Below are 23,648 nucleotides of genomic sequence, written 5' to 3' on the forward strand. Positions count from 1 at the left end.
CATCCATGTAACAGCACATTTAAAGCATAGTACACAGTACATATTGGGCTGCAAAACTGTGCATTGCCATAATAGAACAGATTAACTTCAATGGAATAAAACCAGCAACAAACTAGAAGGTTGTTTGCAAATCACTCTACTGTATGCTCACAAATAATAATGCTCATAGATCTACATTATTAATATCCAGTGGGGGTGTTTTGGGCATGTTCATTCTCCCGTCATTACCAATACATATACACATTTTCAAATCAAATCAGGTTTTGAGAAACAAAAAAACACTTATAAGCCAAAATATCCATACAAGAAAACATACTACAGATTGAAAAAGAGGCTGCGTGCTGAAATCTGTAACTCATTTAACTGCTCATTTCCAGCTGGTTTGTCATTACTGTTGTTTTGTTCCTTCATTTGCCCTTACACTTGCTTTAATCCTGAGAAAACCACAAAAAGGTGGAAAGGTTTTGCAAAATGATTGTGGGCACCATAATTAATTACTTTATGGTAGTTTGTAAAAGCTGACTGCTTAAACCGTGCAGCAGTAGTCTGGGTGTTACAAGAGGACGTATCGAGGGTGCACTTACTCTGTTGTGTCCCCAGATACAGAAATATTTCCATACACAAGACAAAGCAGTTTGTCTAGCAAAGTTGGGGAGTCTGCTTATTCACTTGCTTGGGGTTACTTCAAATGCAACACTGAGTACAACCTTAATGTCAGAACTATCACATATTTCGAATGTTAATTTCCAATGCCTGCACTAAAGGTATGTACTATTCTACAACAAAATAGGTTTATAACTGAATTCTATGTATCCATCAATTAGGGATGCCTAGTGTTGTAGGGAACCACCAGTCAATAGAGTTTGGGAACCCCTGGCATGCTGTACATGGCATGATACATATCTTAAGTTTCTATATGAACTACACAGAAATGGAACAAATATGTGGATAATTACTTCAGTAACAGTTGATTTGAAAAAAATCTTTAACATTTTATTTTGATACATTCTGGACACGTTTGCTTTTTTTTTTTTTTTTTTTTTTTTTTTTTTTTTTAAAAGGAAAGAATAATTTTGTGTGACAGCTGACTTATTCAAAGCCAAGAAGTTCAACATAGTAGTTCATTTGATGCTGAACACTTAAGTGTAACAATTTATAAGTCGACCTCAATCATGTGGCCACCGTGTGATTTCACATGTCTTGCCCTCTTTTCTTTTTATGGTGCAGTTTTTCAGGCATTGCAGTTGCTTAGAAAGCATTTCAATATTGAATAAGATGTGTATCTGTATACAGACCTGTTCTCATGAGCACACCATCCACAGAAGGGATCCTGTGCCAACCAACACGTTTTCCAGGAGTCAAATTTTCTGCAGTTTGCTACTTTTACTCTGGTGAGCTGCAAAAAAAAAAACAGCATGCTTTACTTGATTTCCCCCCAAAATACATTCCATCTCAAATCATGCTCAAATAAAAAAGTACCTCATTTCCAGAAGCCATGTATACGTGGTCTTGATCCACGGGGTCCAGCAACATTTTAAAAAACACAGCCTTTTCTGCTGGGGATTCATACAGGACTTCTGGACAACTCACTTTATGATTCTTGTCAATAACAATCTGTAAGTAGGGAAATAGTTACATTTAATTTAGAACAAATAATTAATTATATTGCAGTATCTGAATAACTTTTTAAAACGAGGATATGGTTATTCAGTACACTGCAGCTACAAGTTCCTTTAAGAAACGTGTGAACAGCCATGTTTGTTCGTATACAAGATGTATGAGTTTGTTTGGTTTTTGTTTTTTGGTGGAAAAACTTTTTAACATTCAAATATTTATAAAAAGGTTCCTAAAAGTTTCTTTAAGAAATTATGTTGTTCTCTTTAAAATGATCAGGCTTATAATACACTTGACAGAAAATGTATCCAACCTACCGAAAATAAATCTTAGTCTACCCAGCCACAACACAATGATCTACTGTTACATGTGAAGTTATTTATTTATAATCCTGAATGAGATATATTAAATACTTTATTGATATTACCAAAGGCTTTCATTTATCATTGCACCAGTGTTCTATAATTTTCTTTATAATTTACCAAATAATGCAATACTGCACATTTGATAACTTTCCAAGTGAATGGAAGTTTAGGACAGTTAAGATTTACAAAAGTACTTTGTTAGCACTACAACCACTTTCAGTTCTGACATTACAAATCACTTTCAAACATCTTCCTCACTTACTAGTGGGTATGAATGACTGTCACTTACCTTTAGCAACTGCCCATCCCCAGTCCCAATGAACACCACCACCCAGTTGCGGACAGCAACTGTTGCTAAGGATGTCATCTTAGAATGGACCAGAGCTGCTTTAATTGGAATAGTTTTACTGCTTGAGGAGGGCTGGAAAATGAGAAAAAAAAAGAACAAAATGTTTTTTTTTATTTTTTATTCTTCAGTTGATATCCTTCTAGGGTTATAAACCTTACACTAAGATCAAAAAATAAATACAGGTCACAATACAATATGGGGGAGACAAAGCATACAGCCAAAGACAGAAAAAATGATGAATGTACTAAAGACCCTCTGTTCCAAAGGGAACGAAGAGGACCAAGTAACTAAGTAAGTAACAATACAATCATGGCCGTAGCTGGTTATGAGGACACCGAGGGCGTGTTTTTTGCATCATCAATGCTGATGCCCATGTAAATATTCTGTTAAAGTACAAAAGACGGGGGGTTGGGGGGTAGATAATAGCGACCCCCTAAATATAGCACTACACCACTGGTTACGGCACTGAACACAATATGAAAAAAAAAAAAAAAAACTTAAATGATTTTGAAAAGAAAAGATTATGCACATAGTTAAACTATCTGGCCACTTTATTAGGAACCGATACTAGTATTACCATAACAGTTTTATTTTGTTTTTTTTTGCTTTGGGTCACACAGAGGTCTCACAGCGGCTCCAAGGTGTGTCGATATCCCCACAACTGACCCCCTGTCATTTGATGTTGCTTAAATATTCTTTGATTGGTTCAGACCACACTAAGCATGCCTAAAAAATTAAACCCATTACTATCCTCAGAGACCATGACACTAAAATATCATTTAACTACAACGTGGGGAAAAAAGTCACAATGTGACATTTGAAAAATTACAGACTATAATGATGGTGTCACCAGCCTTGAAACAGAAAAACTCGTACATTTCTTTACCCTTTTATCCCATACCAAATACACCCACCCCTCGTTATATTGCCCCTTGCTACAATGCGGATTCGGGTATATCGCAGTCCTAGAGTTGGCTCCCCATTTCTACTGTCTAACTACGCATGCCTTAGCTGCACTATACATAGACAATTACTGTTTGTTTAATTTCGTACTGCTCATCAAATAAAAATATACAAAATAATTTTTTAAAAAGCACTACTATCGTACTGTTATCAAATACACACGTATTGCACAATAACACAAAACAAATTAAATATACTTGCTGAAGCGGTTTTTATTTTAGCCAAAGAGGTGCACAAGTGCTGCAGCAATTGGCACTAGCAAAAGCCACAAGGCAGTGAGATCAACTCTCTAGCATCAAGCTTCCTATGTTGTTGTTGTGAATGGATTATTTCAATGCAGCGGGTTTGTGCATTTGAGAAAGAAGAGGAAGACTTGTGTAATTAATTGGAGACTAAAGTTGAGAAGCGATTACTCTCCGATGTACGAATTAAAACGGTGTGCTGCTTTTTATACGAAAAATTAGAAAAAGCAGGTTGCGTAGAAGATTTATACTGGACCCTGAGCACCCGATAAAACGAGGGAGTGGTTGTACAGTATTTATTTGTTAGCCTATTTGTTTTTCTATGTGTCTCTCGCTATATCGCAGCCCATAGCGGATTTATTTTGGACCGCGACATGATATATCGAGTGGATGATGTATCTTCGTATCCCAGAACAGCTTACCATATCCTCTAAAACATAATGCCATCTCACAACCACAGTGGTAGCTCAAACTGGCAGCTATGTTTAAATTTAACAAGGGTTCCCTTTCAATTCGAATGACAACCAAATGGGAAGAGCCTCTGTGACCGTCAATCACTGAGCATATATAAAAAAGCTGCCCTATCAGGGCCCTGCTGTGAGGAGGAAGTCCCTCCCACCTCCTGTTGAAGAGGGACGTCCTCACAGTAGCACATCGCCATTTTCTCTCTCATCTCACTAAGATAGGTCAGATTGCGTTTTGCTTTCTTGAACCGAAATTGGCTGATTTGTTGGTTTTATCCACAAATTAAAATAAAATCCACGGTAAAATTGCGCTTCGAGCATGTCTAAGAGTGCTCTCGCTTTATTCTTGCATCAGTTTTCTGACTAGAGCTGGTTTTGACCCCTCTTAAGGAATTAGCAAGCAGCCATTGCTCTTTTTACTACATGAGGCCTTGTGTAGCTGATACACCGTGTGGAGAGCTGTTTTGGTGCTGTAAGGAGACCCCGCGGGCTCGCAGCGTCATCCTCTACACCAATTTAATCGGTCACGGCAACCATTAAAAAAAATAAAATAAAATAAAACAGCTCGGGCCTAGCGCCCCTCTCAATTCTCTGGCTTTCCTAGCGCGGCTGCGCTTGCCCTCGTGACCACGCCGACTGAATCATCTGCATACCCCAGCATCGACCACAGTTTTTCCCGCCAATCATGAGGTTGAGAAAAAAGCACCTTCCCGGTCCCAATTGACTCGCGCATGCACCGCTCCCCTTCCCCAAGGAACAGGTGGTCGCCATTCAAGGAACTGCTCCCCTTCTCCATGTTGTAAACAGCTATTTTCAACGCCGACACCGACAGCGCTCGTCTCGACGCCGATCCCGGAATCGATTAATTCGGCACCGGTGAATCGCTCAAAAGCGTCTACAGCCCTGCAACGACCGTGCTAATATCGGCACCGAGCGCAGCAGTTAATCTGCTAAACCATGTCAGTCCAATCAGTTGGGTCCACCACTGGGTTCCACCAGGGCGACCAATGCATGGCGAAGCTACCAACACAGGACGAGCACAGGTCCTGTGTCAGATGCCTAGGGCCAGAACACATGGGCCCCCACAGTCTCGTTCCCAGTCCCCTCTGCCTAGACTCCCTAGCCCAGGTGTGCTGTCCTTGTCGGTGTCCAGATCGGACATCTCGGCCCAATGCAGCTTGCAGCTGCAGCCACTGACGTTCCCTGGCAGGCAAAACAAGAGGAAAAGGGGAACCACTTCAGCCAACAGAAAGGGCACCCACAGCATGTCCTCCTCCTATGCCAGGTCTTCCTGGAATTGGTGCACTCCTACTGGAGCAACCCAGCGTCTACACCCTCAGCCTCCAGAACAGCAGAGTCTCTACTTCTTACTGCAGGAGCCCAAGAAGCAGGCCTAGGCGTATTCCCCGCTATCGGGGACATGGTCACAGTATTGGTGCAAGGTCCCACCTTAACCAAGATGGATAAGGACCCAACCTGTCCGTCCAAGCCTTGCAGAACAACAGATGCGATGCTTAAAAAAGCTTACAATCGGCAGCACTGTCGGCGTGAGCAGCAAATGCCATGGCCATACTGGTGCTCTACCAGAACCAGCTGGCAGAGAGGCTGCAGGAGAGAGCTACACAAGCGGACACGGGGAAGCTCCAGGCGGTAGCTAAGGCGATGACTGACCTAATAGGGAAGTTAGGTCAGGCATCAGGGAGGTCTCTGGCGGCGCTGGTGGCCGCTCACCAGCATTTGTGGCTGACACAAGCCAAGGTCATGGAGACCGAGAAGGTGGTGCTACAGGACGTCCCCATTACACTGGGGCAGACATTTGAGGTGACCATTGATGTGAGCCTTGAGCGGTCCCACAAGGCCACGGAGGTCACCTCCAAGTTTTTGCGCCTTCCGGCTCACCGTCCGCATTCCAAGGTGGCATGGGCAGCCTGCCGGGGTAAAAGGGTTTGAACATCAGGATCCTCAACTTGTTCCTCAAACAAAGGAAGTTCAACATGTTGACAGCACAGCGTATCATCTAGTCTGTCCAACCGGGCGACTGGTTCTCATCGATCGACCTGCAAGACGCCTACTTTCACGTCCCGATCCGTCCCATGCAAAGAAAATATCTGCGCTTAGCCTTTCAAGGCAACATGTACGAATTATGTGTGCTGCCTTTGGCCTCTCGTTGACGCCCCGCACTTTTTCAAAGGCACGGATGCTGCACTGGCTCCACTCAGGCTGTGAGCTATCTGGACGATTGGCTAGTTTGCGTGCATTCAAAAGCATGCGCAGAGGCGCACACAAAACAGGTCATAGATCATGTGACAAAGTTAAAGCTCTCAATACATCAACAGATGAGCAACTTCGTACCGTCTCAGACCACAGCCTTTCTGGGGATCAAACTGAACTCTGTGAGCATGCTTGCCTCACTGTTAGAAGACAGGATTCGGTTGTTGGAGGCTACACTCTCCCTATTCAGAGAGGACACTCTCCTACAGGTCAAGGTATATCAAAGGTTGTTGGGGCTGATGGCAGCCACCTCAAGAATCCTTCCACTAGGGCTGCTGAGAATGCGCCTGCTTCAATCCTGGGTAAATATGCTCAAGGTGCACCCGGTCCGAGATCGGTACTGGCTGGTGCGAGTGTGCAGACAATGCCGGAAGACACTGGAGTGGTGACTCTGTCCTGGCAATCTACGCCTCGGGTCTCCCCTCAGATCCCCTCACAGAAGGGAAGTGATCACTACAGATGCCTCCAGCCTGGGCTGGGGAGGGGTCTGGAATGGAGAGGAATTAGAGGTCAGTGGAGGGGACATTGGCAGCAAGCACACGTAAATGCCCAAAGAGCTGCAAGCAGTGAACCTGGCGTTATCTCATTTTCGCCAGCAGTTAGTGCACAAACATGTGCTGGTCCAGACAGACAACACTACAGTGGTAGCCTACATAAACCACCAAGGCGCCCTGCGCTCCCCAGGCCTTCACCACGCAGCGCACAGACTCCTGGATACACAGAAACTTGCGTTCCATCACGGCACTTCACCTACCCAGTGTGGACAACAAGGCAGCAGACCTCCTGTCCAGAAGAGCTCCAGACAGCTTGAAGTGGAGGCTGCATCCTCAAGTGGTGAAACAGATTCGGGAGAGGTTTTGACCGGCACGAGTCAAACGCTTTGCCACAGCCACTCATTGCCCCCTATGCTTCTCCATGGAGAGAGACGGGGGCTCCCTGGGAGTAGACGCACTAGATCACCCTTGGCCACAGGAGCTATTGTATGCATTCCCTCCGCTACCATTATTACCCCTGACACTAGAGAGGATCAGGGCGGAGAGAGCACAGGTTTTGCTGGTTGCACCCAGATGGCCGAGACGCCCCTAGTTTGCTCTCCTCTCCGACATGTTGTCGGATCAGCCGTGGCAGCTCCTACTGCGCAGGGACCTCCTGAGCCAAGCGGCGGGGCTATTATGGCACCCAAACCCAGCCCAGTTCCAACTCTGGGTCTGGCCGTTGAACGGAGCCGTCTATTCAGACGAAGTTTGCCAGGTGCAGTAGTAGAAACACTACAGTCTGCTAGGGCGCCAAGCACTAGAGTCCAGTACTCATATAAATGGAAAGTTTTCCAAGACTGGTGCCTGTGACTTGCCCTGTTGAGATGATATTAACCTTCTTACAACACTTGGTTGATGCAGAAAAATCAGAGTCCACTTTGAAGGTATATCTGGCAGCAATATCAGTGTGCCATGATAAAATTGACTCAGTGTCCCCTGGGGCACATTTTCTGGCAGTGAAATTTCTTAAAGGGGCTCAGAGGTTTCGTCCTCCCATGAAAAGTATGGTCCCCAAGTGGGATCTAGAACTGGTACTGTGGGCCCTTATGGGTCCCCCATTTGAGCCCATGGCGTCAACAGAACTGCGCCCTGTTTCATTGAAAGTGGCATTTTTAATAGCCATTACGTCTGCCAGACGAGCAAGTGAGCTTCATGCACTGTCCATCGATGACACATGTATGGCCTTGTGGCAGGCTGGTGAGTTGATAGTGGCACAGAGACAGACTGCAGTTCAAAAAATCCTAATTTTATTATAAATAAACACAAAAATAAAGTGCACAAGGGCAAAATAAAGATCTTTAAACACAAATAGAAAGATAACAAAACAAAACTTACAAAAATAAGGTTTCCAGGCTGGGCAATGCCTTCGCTGGATTTAACAAAATTTCAACCACAAAAAAACCACCAACCTGCTTTCTCAGCTCCCTCCTCCTAAATGAGAAGGAGAGGCTTCCTTTTATGTCAGGTGGCTGGGTGCTGATTGATCGTTAATTAACCTAATCAACTAATCAACCCCAGACACCTGAACATAATAAACCCAGGCAGGCAGGAGAAATTAACCCCATCCCTGCCAATTTAAAAAGGGCAGAGCTTTGCTCTGCCACAGGCCTTCACTGGGAATGACTCGCGGGTAACATTAAGAACAAATCCATCCTTTTTGCCAAAGGTGGTATCCTCATTCCATATTAATCAATCAGTGGTTTTGGAAACTTTCAGACCTCCCCCGCACAAGTCAGAGAAGGACCGTAGACAACACACGCTATGCCCAGTTCGGGCTCTGCACTGTTATTTGGATAGGACGGCGTCCTGGAGACAGTCCAACCAGCTGTTTGTCTGCTATGGGTCCCGCTCTAGAGTTCAGGCCCTATTGAAGCAACGTCTAGCGCACTGGGTGGCAGATGCTATATGCTTGGCATATGAACAGACGGACTCCCCGTTACCGGTGGACATTACGGCCCATTCTACCAGGGGCCAGGCAACTTCATGGGCTCTCCTTCATGGCGCCGCCTTAGATGAGCTATGCAATGCTGCTACATGGACAGGTAGTCAGACATTTGTGCGTTTTTACCGCCTTGATGTTACAAACCCGAACAAGACCCTCTCTGGACTTTAGAGTTTTGCAGGCGTCATGCCCTTAGGCGTCATGCGGGCTCTGAGGTTATAGCTGTGGGGGTGTACTGTCAGTAGTTTGGAGCCACGACAGCTTTGGTACAGCTTTCCCATTGGGTAATAGTTGTCATTTGAATTTAAAGGGAATGTTAGGTTATTACCATAACTCTGGTTCCCTGAAAGACAATGACAACCATTACGCTTTGAGGTTGTTTCCCCAGCTGACTTCTGTTTTTGAAAGAAAATGGTGATGTGCTACTGTGAGGACGTCTTCCCAGCGACAGCAAGTGGAAGAGTCTTCGCAGCGACAGCGAGTGGAAGCGACAGCGAGTGGGAGAAGTACAGGCGTGGAAAAGTACAGAGCAGTTTAGAAGCAGTAAGCAGAAATTGCATCTTGAATTGCTTTAATCAGAAAACAGAGGACATTGGGGAAACACAGCAGCAGCTCAAAGTCAAACAGCCGCATGTGTTTTTCTGATAACAAACAAGCTGAAACTCGGAGCAGCTGATTCAAATTCAGCGCCGTTCTGAGACACGGGCGAGGGGAGGGGCCAACAGCACAGCAGAACAACGCAGTTAAACGAGGCAGTCTTCCCAGCGACAGCAAGTGGAAGCGACAGCGAGTGGGAGAAGTACAGGCGTGGAAAAGTACAGAGCAGTTTAGAAGCAGTTTGAAAGCAGGTTGACGGCTGAAGAAGAAACTAAACTTCAAAAAAAAAAACCCTCAACATGGTCTTCAAGCCAGTAATCTGTGACACCTGCTTGATGTGGGAAATCCGAGAAAATCCAACGGAGCTAAACCAAGTGTGTGTAAAGTGCAGCGCGATCCAGGATTTGCATAAACTAGTAAGTATGCTAGAAATGGAGCTGGAAGAAGTGAGACAGCAACAGGATCTTGAGGAACTGGCACACCCACAATTCATGGAAGTCTGCATCACCCCTAACAGACTGAAAGCCACCAAGGAGATAGAAGGTCAGAACAGCTGGGTTCAGGTAGGCAGAAGCAGGGAAAAAAAGAAACTTCGTCAAACACAACCACCAGAAATCAAAACAACCAACAAATTTGAGTCACTTCAGAATTTTGATGAGCAGAACCAACAACAAGAGAATGAAAGGAACAACATCCAGGACCCCATTGACAGTGGTGACCAGACAGCAAAAAGAAGGGAGGTCATGATTGTTGGGGACTCCATATTGAGAAACACAGCAAGTTCAATTTGCAGTTTGGACCCCCTTACTACAACAGTGTGCTGCCTTCCGGGAGCCTCGGTCAAGCACATCACTGAGAACGTGGACAGGCTCCTAGAACGAACAGGAGATGACCCGGTAGTAGTCGTCCACATCGGTACAAACAACATTGGAAGAGACAGACCAAAATCCCTGCAAAACAAATTCAGAGAGCTAGGAAGGAAATTAAAAGAGAAAACCAAAACTGTGGTATTTTCTGGTATACTACCGGCACCTTGCAAAGGACCATATGGACAGCTGGAAATAATTAATCAAAACGCATGGCTGAAGATGTGGTGCACACGGGAAGGCTTCACCTATCTTGATCATTGGACCACATTCTACAACGAGGACTATCTGTATAGACGGGATGGACTGCACTTAAATAACAAGGGAACCAGTCTACTTGGAGAAAAGATCCTCGAGCAGGTTCAGAAGCATTTAAACTAGAAAGGAAGGGGGGAGAAATCAACAAAAAAACAGAAGGGAGACCACATCAAAACAAGAACAACAACTCAGGTAAGACAACCATTAAATGTATTTATCTAAATGCTAGAAGTATCAGAAACAAAATTCTAGAACTTGAAGCTACTGCACTAACAGGTAACTATGATGTGATAGGTGTTACTGAAACTTGGTTGTCTGAGAGTGATGGGGACGAATATAATATTTGTGGGTATACACTGTATAGGAAAGACAGGCAGGACAGAAGAGGAGGAGGGGTAGCGCTATACATAAGAAACAGTCTTGAAGCCCAGGTGTTAAACCTGGACAAAGAAAATAAAACCGAATCAATATGGGTCAGAATAACAGACAAAAATTCAAAGGGCATAATAATAGGAGCATGCTATAGACCGCCAGATTCAGACGGTGAGCACAATAATCTGTTATACAATGACATTAGAAATGCGTGTAGCAAAGGAGAAGCCATACTAATGGGGGATTTCAACTTCCCCCAAATAAAATGGGAAAACCCGGTGGGTAGCACGAAGGATGAAATAGAAATGGTGGAAATGACAAATGACTGCTTCCTAACACAATTTGTCAAGGCACTGACTAGAGGGGAGGCATGCCTTGATTTAGTCTTTTCAAATAACAAAGATAGAATAACTAAAACAGAGGTCAGAGAACCACTGGCAAACTCAGACCACAACATGGTCTCATTTGAAGTGTTTTTTAAAACCCCAAAAGTAATGACTAAAGCTAAGGTTTACAATTTTAGAAAAGCAAACTATGAAGGTATAAAACAGAGACTAACAGAAGTAGATTGGAGTAAAATAGAGAAAACACCCACAGAAGAAGGATGGTTGTTCTTCAAAAATGTAGTACTAGAGGCGCAAAACAATTACATCCCTAAATTAGACAAATCTAAATGTAAAACTAAATTGCCAAAATGGTTTAATAGATCAATTAAAAAAAATATTCAGCGAAAAAAGGCACTTTACAGAGCATTAAAAAAGGACCGAAAAGAAAGTACGCAGAAAGAGTACACAGAACTGCAAACGCAAGTCAAAAAGGAAGTTAGAAAGGCCAAGAGAGAACATTGCTAAGGGAGCTAAAACCAGTTCCAAAATGTTTTTCCAATATTACAACAGCAAGTGAACATTCAAAGAGGAGATTAAATGTTTAAGAGATACAAATGGCAAAATCGTAGATGAAGAAAAAAAAATAGCAAATATATTAAATGATTACTTTTCACAAGTTTTTACAAAGGAAGATACTGACAACATGCCACACATGTCATCCAGTTCCTATCCAGTTTTAAATAACTTTAGCATAACTGAGGTAGAAGTGTTAAAGGGACTAGGAGCTCTTAAAATAAACAAATCCCCTGGGCCGGATGAGATCCTACCAGTAGTACTCAAAGAAATGAAAGAATTAATTTAGCAAACCGCTAACCAAGATCATGCAGCAGTCTCTTGACACAGGGGTGGTACCGACAGACTGGAAACTTGCAAACGTAATACCGATCCACAAAAAGGGAAGCAAAATTGAACCAGGTAACTACAGACCAGTAAGCCTGACTTCTATTATATGCAAACTTATGGAAACTATAATAAAACAGAAGGGAGACCGCATCAAAACAAGAACAACAACTCAGGTAAGACAACCATTAAATGTATTTATCTAAATGCTAGAAGTATCAGAAACAAAATTCTAGAACTTGAAGCTACTGCACTAACAGGTAACTATGATGTGATAGGTGTTACAGAAACGTGGTTATCTGAGAGTGATGGGGACGAATATAATACTTGTGGGTATACACTGTATAGGAAAGACAGGCAGGACAGACGAGGAGGAGGGGTAGCGCTATACATAAGAAACAGTCTTGAAGCCCAGGTGTTAAACCTGGACAAAGAAAATAAAACCGAATCAATATGGGTCAGAATAACAGACAAAAATTCAAAAGGCATAATAATAGGAGCATGCTATAGACCGCCAGATTCAGACGGTGAGCACAATAATCTGTTATACAATGACATTAGAAATGTGTGTAGCAAAGGAGAAGCCATACTAATGGGGGATTTCAACTTCCCCCAGATAAAATGGGAAAACCCGGTGGGTAGCGCGAAGGATGAAATAGAAATGGTGGAAATGACAAATGACTGCTTCCTAACACAATTTGTGAAGGCACCCACTAGAGGGGAGGCATGCCTTGATTTAGTCTTTTCAAATAACGAAGATAGAATAACTAAAACAGAGGTCAGAGAACCACTGGCAAACTCAGACCACAACATGGTCTCATTTGAAGTGTTTTTTAAATCCTCAAAAGTAATGACTAAAGCTAAGGTTTACAATTTTAGAAAAGCAAACTATGAAGGCATGAAACAGAGACTAACAGAAGTAGATTGGAGTAAAATAGAGAAAACACCCACAGAAGAAGGATGGTTGTTCTTCAAAAATGTAGTACTAGAGGCGCAAAACAATTACATCCCTAAAGTAGACAAATCTAAATGTAAAACTAAATTGCCAAAATGGTTTAATAGATCAATTAAAAAAAATATTCAGCGAAAAAAGGCACTTTACAGAGCATTAAAAAAGGACCAAAAAGAAAGTACGCAGAAAGAGTACACGGAACTGCAAACGCAAGTCAAAAAGGAAGTTAGAAAGGCCAAGAGAGAAATAGAAATGAACATTGCTAAGGGAGCTAAAACCAATTCCAAAATGTTTTTCCAATATTACAACAGCAAGAGAACATTCAAAGAGGAGATTAAATGTTTAAGAGATACAAATGGCAAAATCATAGAGGAAGAAAAAAAAATAGCAAATATGTTAAATGATTACTTTTCACAAGTTTTTACAAAGGAAGATACTGACAACATGCCCCACATGTCATCCAGTTCCTATCCAGTTTTAAATAACTTTAGCATAACTGAGGCAGAAGTGTTAAAGGGACTAGGAGCTCTTAAAATAAACAAATCCCCTGGGCCGGATGAGATCCTCCCAGTAGTACTCAAAGAAATGAAAGAAGTAATTTACAAACCGCTAACCAAGATCATGCAGCAGTCTCTTGACACAGGGGTTGTACCGACAGACTGGAAAATTGCAAACGTAATACCGATCCACAAAAAGGGAAACAAAACTGAACCAGGTAACTACAGACCAGTAAGCCTGACTTCTATTATATGCAAACTTATGGAAACTATAATAAGATCCAAAATGGAAAATTACCTATATGGTAACAGGGTACTGGGAGACAGTCAACATGGTTTTAGGAAAGGGAGATCGTGCCTAACTAACTTGCTTGATTTTTTTGAGGATGCAACATCCATAATGGATAATTGCAAAGCATATGACATGGTTTATTTAGATTTCCAGAAAGCTTTTGACAAAGTCCCGCACAAAAGATTAATTCTCAAACTGAACGCAGTTGGGATTCAAGGAAACACATGTACATGGATTAGGGAGTGGTTAACATGTAGAAAACAGAAAGTACTGATTAGAGGAAAAACCTCAGAATGGAGTGTGGTAACCAGTGGTGTACCACAGGGATCAGTATTAGGTCCTCTGCTATTCCTAATCTACATTAATGATTTAGATTCTGGTATAGTAAGCAAACTTGTTAAATTTGCAGACGACACAAAAGTAGGAGGAGTGGCAAACACTGTTGCAGCAGCAAAGGTCATTCAAAATGATCTAGACAAGATTCAGAACTGGGCAGACACATGGCAAATGACATTTAATAGAGAAAAGTGTAAGGTACTGCACGCAGGAAATAAAAATTTACATTATAAATATCATATGGGAGATACTGAAATTGGAGAAGGAATCTATGAAAAAGACCTAGGAGTTTTTGTTGACTCAGAAATGTCTTCATCTAGGCAATGTGGGGAAGCTATAAAAAAGGCTAACAAGATACTCGGATACATTGTGAAAAGTGTTGAATTTAAATCAAGGGAAGTAATGTTAAAACTGTACAATGCACTTGTAAGACCTCATCTTGAATATTGTGTGCAGTTCTGGTCACCTCGCTATAAAAAAGATATTGCTGCTCTAGAAAGAGTGCAAAGAAGAGCGACCAGAATTATTCCGGGCTTAAAAGGCATGTCATATGCAGACAGGCTAAAAGAATTGAATCTGTTCAGTCTTGAACAAAGAAGACTACGTGGCGACCTAATTCAAGCATTCAAAATTCTAAAAGGTATTGACAGTGTCGACCCAAGGGACTTTTTCAGCCTGAAAAAAGAAACAAGGACCAGGGGTCACAAATGGAGTTTAGAAAAAGGGGCATTCAGAACAGAAAATAGGAGACACTTTTTTACACAGAGAATTGTGAGGGTCTGGAATCAACTCCCCAGTAATGTTGTTGAAGCTGACACCCTGGGATCCTTCAAGAAGCTGCTTGATGAGATTTTAGGATCAATAAGCTACTAAAGATTAATTCTCAAACTGAACGCAGTTGGGATTCAAGGAAACGCATGTACATGGATTAGGGAGTGGTTAACATGTAGAAAACAGAAAGTACTGATTAGAGGAAAAACCTCAGAATGGAGTGTGGTAACCAGCGGTGTACCACAGGGATCAGTATTAGGTCCTCTGCTATTCCTAATCTACATTAATGATTTAGATTCTGGTATAGTAAGCAAACTTGTTAAATTTGCAGACGACACAAAAGTAGGAGGAGTGGCAAACACTGTTGCAGCAGCAAAGGTCATTCAAAATGATCTAGACAAGATTCAGAACTGGGCAGATACATGGCAAATGACATTTAATAGAGAAAAGTGTAAGGTACTGCACGCAGGAAATAAAAATGTACATTATAAATATCATATGGGAGATATTGAAATTGGAGAAGGAATCTATGAAAAAGACCTAGGAGTTTTTGTTGACTCAGAAATGTCTTCATCTAGGAATGTGGGGAAGCTATAAAAAAGGCTAACAAGATACTCGGATACATTGTGAAAAGTGTTGAATTTAAATCAAGGGAAGTAATGTTAAAACTGTACAATGCACTTGTAAGACCTCATCTTGAATACTGTGTGCAGTTCTGGTCACCTCGCTATAAAAAAGATATTGCTGCTCTAGAAAGAGTGCAAAGAAGAGCGACCAGAATTATTCCGGGCTTAAAAGGCATGTCATATGCAGACAGGCTAAAAGAATTGAATCTGTTCAGTCTTGAACAAAGAAGACTACGTGGCGACCTAATTCAAGCATTCAAAATTCTAAAAGGTATTGACAGTGTCGACGCAAGGGACTTTTTCAGCCTGAAAAAAGAAACAAGTACCAGGGGTCACAAATGGAGTTTAGAAAAAGGGGCATTCAGAACAGAAAATAGGAGACACTTTTTTACACAGAGAATTGTGAGGGTCTGGAATCAACTCCCCAGTAATGTTGTTGAAGCTGACACCCTGGGATCCTTCAAGAAGCTGCTTGATGAGATTTTGGGATCAATAAGCTACTAACAACCAAACGAGCAAGATGGGCCGAATGGCCTCCTCTCGTTTGTAAACTTTCTTATGTTCTTATGTACTAACAACCAAACGAGCAAGATGGGCCGAATGGCCTCCTCTCGTTTGTAAACTTTCTTATGTTCTTATGATCTTATGTTCTAAGATCCAAAATGGAAAATTACCTATATGGTAACAGGGTCCTGGGAGACAGTCAACATGGTTTTAGGAAAGGGAGATCGTGTCTAACTAACTTGCTTGATTTTTTTGAGGATGCAACATCGATAATGGATAATTGCAAAGCATATGACATGGTTTATTTAGATTTCCAGAAAGCTTTTGACAAAGTCCCGCACAAAAGATTAATTCTCAAACTGAACGCAGTTGGGATTCAAGGAAACACATGTACATGGATTAGGGAGTGGTTAACATGTAGAAAACAGAAAGTACTGATTAGAGGAGAAACCTCAGAATGGAGTGTGGTAACCAGTGGTGTACCACAGGGATCAGTATTAGGTCCTCTGCTATTCCTAATCTACATTAATGATTTAGATTCTGGTATAGTAAGCAAACTTGTTAAATTTGCAGACAACACAAAAGTAGGAGGAGTGGCAAACACTGTTGCAGCAGCAGAGGTCATTCAAAATGATCTAGACAAGATTCAGAACTGGGCAGACACATGGCAAATGACATTTAATAGAGAAAAGTGTAAGGTACTGCACGCAGGAAATAAAAATTTACATTATAAATATCATATGGGAGATACTGAAATTGGAGAAGGAATCTATGAAAAAGACCTAGGAGTTTTTGTTGACTCAGAAATGTCTTCATCTAGACAATGTAGGGAAGCTATAAAAAAGGCTAACAAGATGCTCGGATACATTGTGAAAAGTGTTGAATTTAAATCAAGGGAAGTAATGTTAAAACTGTACAATGCACTAGTAAGACCTCATCTTGAATATTGTGTGCAGTTCTGGTCACCTCGCTATAAAAAAGATATTGCTGCTCTAGAAAGAGTGCAAAGAAGAGCGACCAGAATTATTCCGGGCTTAAAAGGCATGTCATACGCAGACAGGCTAAAAGAATTGAATCTGTTCAGTCTTGAACAAAGAAGACTACGCGGCGACCTATTTCAAGCATTCAAAATTCTAAAAGGTATTGACAGTGTCGACCCAAGGGACTTTTTCAGCCTGAAAAAAGAAACAAGGACCAGGGGTCACAAATGAAGATTAGTCAAAGGGGCATTCAGAACAGAAAATAGGAGGCACTTTTTTACACAGAGAATTGTGAGGGTCTGGAATCAACTCCCCAGTAATGTTGTTGAAGCTGACACCCTGGGATCCTTCAAGAAGCTGCTTGATGAGATTTTGGGATCAATAAGCTACTAACAACCAAACGAGCAAGATGGGCCGAATGGCCTCCTCTCGTTTGTAAACTTTCTTATGTTCTTATGTTCTCTTCAACAGGAGGTGGGAGGGACTTCATCCTCACAGCAGGGCCCTGATAGGACAGCTTTTTTATATATGCTCAGTGATTGACAGTCAGAGAGGCTCTTCCCATTCGGTAATGGTTGTCATTCTCTTTCAGGGAACCAGGGTTATGGTAATAACCTAACGTTAGCAAGTATTACCACTCATTTTAAATATATAGGTCTCGTTCCAATACAATAATACATTGTCTATGGGCCGCCAACACCATAAAGCATCAGCACATGGCAGCACATAATACACGGCAGAAATAAAATAATATTTACACACTGAACATTTGAAATAGTACTGTCAAGTACAGTAGTTCCATTGCAGTCATTTTTAGTAATACTGTTTATTTTAGTAATACCTATTATACATTTTTCGTAGAATACATTAAAAGCTATTAAATTCTAATAAAATGTAAGCACATCATTTGAGTGACCGATAGACTCAGATAACAATTGGTCAGTTTTTCCACTTTCTTACCCACCAAATTAGTTGTGTTATTTATTACACTATATTATTACAATTTAGGTCGACTGGGAGAATTAATAGAAATATAAAATGTACTTATTAACCCCCAGAATTATGTTAAAACGAAATACTATAAAATACATACCGGTATCTTTTCACAGGCTAAAAAGCAGAAGTAATCATCATCATCCTTGCCTTCGCCATTCTGAAGCCGGGCGTCCGACAGGTTCAAGACTCCCAGCGCTGTAGTATCAGGTCCACCAGACTTCCCAGCTGTGAAAACCCCTGCCCAGAGAGCACTGTCTCTGGACAGTTGTGTTAAAGAAGAGGAAAGGAGCTCTGGACGGGCTTTATCGTTGCAGCACAACAGGGTCACAGCAGTAAAAGAGTTAAAAATGTCCACTTTGTATTTTTTAGTCTCCATTACAATTATTCTCGCTCTTTCTGAAGTGTCATTGGTATTTAAAAAGAAATAAATCCTCTGTAACCACTGAAAACCGTCCACAAAGTGTACATAACCGTGTTTGTTTTTCCGCACTGAAATAAAGGGTTTATGAGGGGCTTGATGTTCTACAAAAATGTCTGAACCAACAACGTCCCTCAGAGTTATTGGATGTAGGTCTTCATCTATACGACTCGACGGCGGAACAATTGTTCTAAACGCGCCAACAGCCAAATACGCATTAGTTTCAGCCTTGAATAAAAAACCTACAGCTGAACCAGAGTAGACAGGAACAACGGGTATCTCATCTGAAAATAAGATGTTTGAAATATTATTCAGACTTCTCACTTCGCAAGCCCCATGATTTCTTGTACCACACTGAATTAATGTGTTGTTGTCTTCGTATACCACCAAGAGTCTGATCCAGTTAAATGTACTGCCGGTAGAACCAGCACTGTTAGCAAAGACTTCATTTTTTATCTCCAGCTTCAAATCCTGCTTCAGCTGGTAAAGGTGGCTCTCGGTGGCAACGTAAACTTTATTTTTTCCAATAGCTAGGTTGTTGATGTCAGCTCCAAATCTGTAAATCTCATTGCAGCAAGCGTAGTAAACGAGCAAAACGAAACAAAAGGTATTATAGGTTTCCATCTTTCTTACTCGCATTCAACAATCAGAGAGCAGATTAACAGGTGGCAAGCTGCTCTACCGCGTGTGCCCGATTGCATGACAGGGATTCTTCATTAAGAGTGTTTAAAGTTCCTTATTTTTAACCACGAGATCTCGCTCGGAACGCTACCGTAATTAAAACAGAAGTTGTTAAAACTGTACAATTAATACATTTTTTTATTACATCTTCCTCTTTACCCTCTACCCTGTTTTAACAATTATTTATATTGCGTCTTCTAGTATACTCACATGTGACCGGTTTAGGAGTTTGTTAGACCCATCACAGCGTAACATCATATAGGCATGTCTAATATAGCCTAAAACAAAAAAAAAAAAAAAAAAACAGCCCTATACCTATACTGCTTGTACAGTATTGTTAAGCAATCAAAATAATTACACTGAAAATATTTATTGATAGAAAAAATGTACAATGCATGTATTTTATTATTATTATTATTTTATAGTAAGCATCTTATACCTCTAAAAGTGATATGCGCTTTTGAATACACTTTTAAAGTCACTAGCTATGGTTTATGGTGCAACATTAACAGCTGTAAGTCTAAACAGTGATGGTTTCCATATTTGAGGTGTTTGGGGTCTTTACTTGACCACAGCTAACGCTTCAGCCTAACCACACCCCATAGTTATGTACATGCACTTCCAGTTCATTTTTATTTTTAATTCATTTGAGTAGATGTCAAACTTCAAAGGAGAGCAAGTTCTTGACATGAATGTGTGAAAATGTAACATTTGGTACCTTGGATAGTTGATCGCTAATCGCAAGTGCCCCACAGTATTATGACCCTGCACCATCACTAGTGTTGCAGTTGTCAGTAATACTGATGACTTTCCCAGTGCACCAGATGTTCAATTTCAAGGCAGAGATGAGATTCTTTATATCAATACTTGCTTATGTTGACACTGTGATAAGCCATAAAATAGGGTTTAAGGTGGATACAAAAATGATTTACGTGTTATGTTTTGTCCGTAAAGGATGAACATTCTGAACATCCTATTTACTCAACGTTAAAGAACATGAACGATATGGCCAATGATGTCAATCGTGTAACTATGCAGCAGTTTGCAATGAAAACGTAAATATCACCTCTATTTCCTGAAACCCCAAGATAAAATTCTACGAGAACCTTTCGTGTTTGGGGTAATTGAAGTGGGGTATTTTGGCAATCAATTTCAAGGTTATCATAGCAATATGCCTTTATGATTAAATAAAGCTAGACAAGGGGAGGAGTGAGGAAGTGTAGAAGTGAGTGGTTTAACACTGCCATCTTGTGTAAAAGGTAGAACAATATAATGAAAACACAGACTTGGAGGGGTAAATAAATACCATATACAGCATTAAAATAAACACCATGACCTACATTCACATTATGCTCATTTTAAATTGTGAGTGCGACATTCAGGCTGGATGATAGATCTATAAACCCCAGATTCTGATACTCTTATAGTGTGTGCTCGCAGAGGTCTTAATTCGGTTTTCTAGTTAGACCTATGTTCTTTCTATACGTATATTTAACAGGACTTCATCAGGACAGGTCTACCCAATTGGATTTGACAGGGTGACTCCATATACCTACAGATTCTGAAACGCTAAAGTAATGTTACCGTGTGTTAGTTTGTGTTACAGATACGTGCGGTGCTGCTATTAGTATAAACCATAAGCATCATTATTACATAGATACGCATTTTAGATTTATGTTCAATTGACCCTGAATAATCCACAGTAAATTAGTGATTTTTTTTTTTTTTTTTAAAGAACGTGCTTATATATACAAATATTGTTTTGTTCGGTCTTCTGTATGTTCCTGTATTTGTGCATAAGCGCACACTCAAATATAGATTTTATACACAATAATACGATATGTTAGCAAGGAACACAAACCTGATATCGTAGCAGGTTTCCCACATGTTTTCATTGGTTTGGCTTTGATTCTCATTTTCTATCATCCCTTATTTTGTCTGTTCTGAAGTTGTGCGATAACTATTTCTAAAAAACAAGATTCCATTGTGCAAAGTTAGAGGTATCAGTGAAAAACAAACAAACAAACAAACAAAATAAAACAAATCACTGCTGTATGCACATGTAAAAATGCACTTCTGACATACAGACGGACAGATACATGCAATACCTACATTTTCCAACAGATGGCGGCCAGCTCTCTGGAACAAACAGAGCCTAAAACCCTAATAAACCTGTGCCTACGCTACAGGATATACATACTGTGAAATTACACTTTGAAATTTAAGGTTATTCATATTACAGCAATAGCAATCTAGCCCAGCCTATAACAACTTCAATAAAGGGCTAGTGTACTTTTGCATGCTTCAATTAATACATTTGAAAATATATGTTTGTGGTGTTTCAGACCCTTCATTTATTTTGCGTCGCCCGCAAACTGGAAAGCCGCACAATTCTCGGAATACCTTTGAACACACTTCGAATTAAATTCTAAAATTAGATAGGGACAGCCGGTTTCTAGATAATTTTTCATTTATTAGCATTGAAGTGAAAGAAATGTTTCAAATTAAAGTTCTTATTATATATTATATATATATATATATATATATATATATATATATATATATATATATATATATATAAATGTGTTTTCATTTTACAGACTTTTGCTATTTGTGATACTAAACAATGAATATACATGTTGTGCGATTTTACTATGCCACTTCATTTTTAAGTGGCTCTTATAAAAGGGTTTCTTTTTCTAGAAGTCTGCATTTCTTCTTTTCTTTCAGACGTAAAAAAATACAATAAAACAGGCCAACTCAAGAATAATCAAGCTTCAAAGTGGATGCACCTCTAATTAAAGCATTCACCTTTGCGCTTTGTTATCTTTCTTAAGCATTACATTAGTAAACACAACACTCACATGCTTCAAACAGAGAGGCATTAAAGTTTGCAAAGAAACGGTATCTCTGGATATTCAAAAAATTACCTGGTCTGATTTTCCGCAGTGGACAAATTGTCCATGCCCTACATTTAATATATGCAGTGGACAATTTGCCTGCCTATTGCCAAAGTAAATGAAACACCTGCATTCTCGAAAAGTGTAGCCGTAGGTGCATCGGAAATCATATACCAAACTAGAAGCAATAGAAAAATTCTGCACACTGCATTATGCAAAATCTCACTTTATTGTTAAAAAAACAAACAAACAAACAAACAAACAAAAAAACAGAAAGGAGCTTAGTTTCGGTCATCAGACCTTCGTCATAACAGCTAAAATAACTAGATACCATTCTGTATATAGTCATCCTTTATTATTATACCACTAAATACAGAACAGAAGCCAAACTGCCAATATAACTAGAGTGGCAACAAGGGCTATTAAACATAATAAACTAGAAAACCTTCACATGTTAGCAATGAAAACTTATTTTTCAGAACAAAGTTACTAATGTGTTCTGTACAGTAAACAAGCCAGGTAGTTGTGGTATTTCTACGTTTCAATGGTTTGGAGTATCGTGCTGGCGGTAGAGCATGGTAGGCAGCATTGTATTTACGTACATTTACTTGACTAGATACATTGTCAGGTTACTGTATAATAAAAGGCGATAGGTTTGGATTATACTGCTGAATATCAGTTCAGGAATATCTGGTGAGTGTGTCATTATAAAAAGGGGGTAATGTAATGAAGGAGGATGTTCCATTACAATACTGCATCTCTTTATTTTGCTTGAGAGTACCTAAGAAACCAGCAAATGTGCAGAGCAAACACATTATGTAGTAGAGCTATGTAATTTGGTTTGCCCCTTTTGTGTCAAGTGGTGAAGGAAAACAATTTTAAGTTCAATTTTTTTGGAAAGAAATGCATGGAAATAAATGTTGTCTACAAATAACTGGTTGTACAAATCCACCATAGTCTCATCTGACTGGTCAAAATCACAACCAGTCTTTAAAACCACTAAAACATCAATGAAACAATATTCTGGAATGTGATATTTTGATAATGTGATATTTTGTGATGTGATACTTTGTACTGTGGTATTTTGTAACAGGTGTAAACACAACAAACGTTTGCATTATTGATTATACATAGCAGATGTCTTTAGTTTACTTCTAGTAAATGAACACACTGCACAGAGCTGCACAATTTCTTTAAAACGACTTCACGAAAAAAAAAAAAAACACCAGCTTCCCCAAAGATCGGAAATGTTTTGCTGCAGATCACTCTGTCCAGTAGGAGAAGGGGGCATTTCACAGGGCTGTTATTTTTATTTATGTTTTTATTTTCTTTGATAATTCATTGATGGTGAATATAGAATATCTTTAACAGGTGGACATAAAAATGAAATATTCTAGAATGTAACATTTACTATTTTTCAGGTAAGCATTTAAATATTTAGAAACATGTGTTGTATAATGATACATTTTGAATGTTGAAGGATCCTCTAAATTGTGAAATCGAAACTGTGAGTGTTCTGTGTATTCGTCTGTCTCGTAACACCGTTTGTTTTGTGTTGTTTGTCTTTAAAGAATACTCGTGTGATCCAGAGCTGTAGCTGCAGGCCAGCATTAACCCGGACACCAACACT

General features: G+C 40.4%; 1 protein-coding gene across 2 annotated transcripts in view; it reads right to left on the reverse strand.

Annotated features, from left to right (window-relative positions):
• LOC121318293 (plexin-C1-like) overlaps positions 1–19,304 on the reverse strand; it is a 46,875-nt gene extending 27,571 nt beyond the window's left edge. For both annotated transcript variants that reach the window (XM_041254808.1, XM_041254809.1), the window contains exons 1-4: positions 18,117–19,304; positions 2,269–2,400; positions 1,480–1,614; positions 1,296–1,396 (exon numbers count right to left, since the gene is read on the reverse strand). In XM_041254808.1, the coding sequence (XP_041110742.1) occupies positions 1,296–1,396; positions 1,480–1,614; positions 2,269–2,400; positions 18,117–19,076 (1,328 nt within the window). In that variant the 5' untranslated portion in view covers positions 19,077–19,304. The remainder of the gene's footprint in view (positions 1–1,295; positions 1,397–1,479; positions 1,615–2,268; positions 2,401–18,116) is intronic.
• Between the last annotated feature and the right edge of the window lie 4,344 nt (positions 19,305–23,648).

The sequence above is a fragment of the Polyodon spathula genome, chromosome 7 (assembly GCF_017654505.1).
Source record: "Polyodon spathula isolate WHYD16114869_AA chromosome 7, ASM1765450v1, whole genome shotgun sequence".
Taxonomy (NCBI): domain Eukaryota; kingdom Metazoa; phylum Chordata; class Actinopteri; order Acipenseriformes; family Polyodontidae; genus Polyodon; species Polyodon spathula.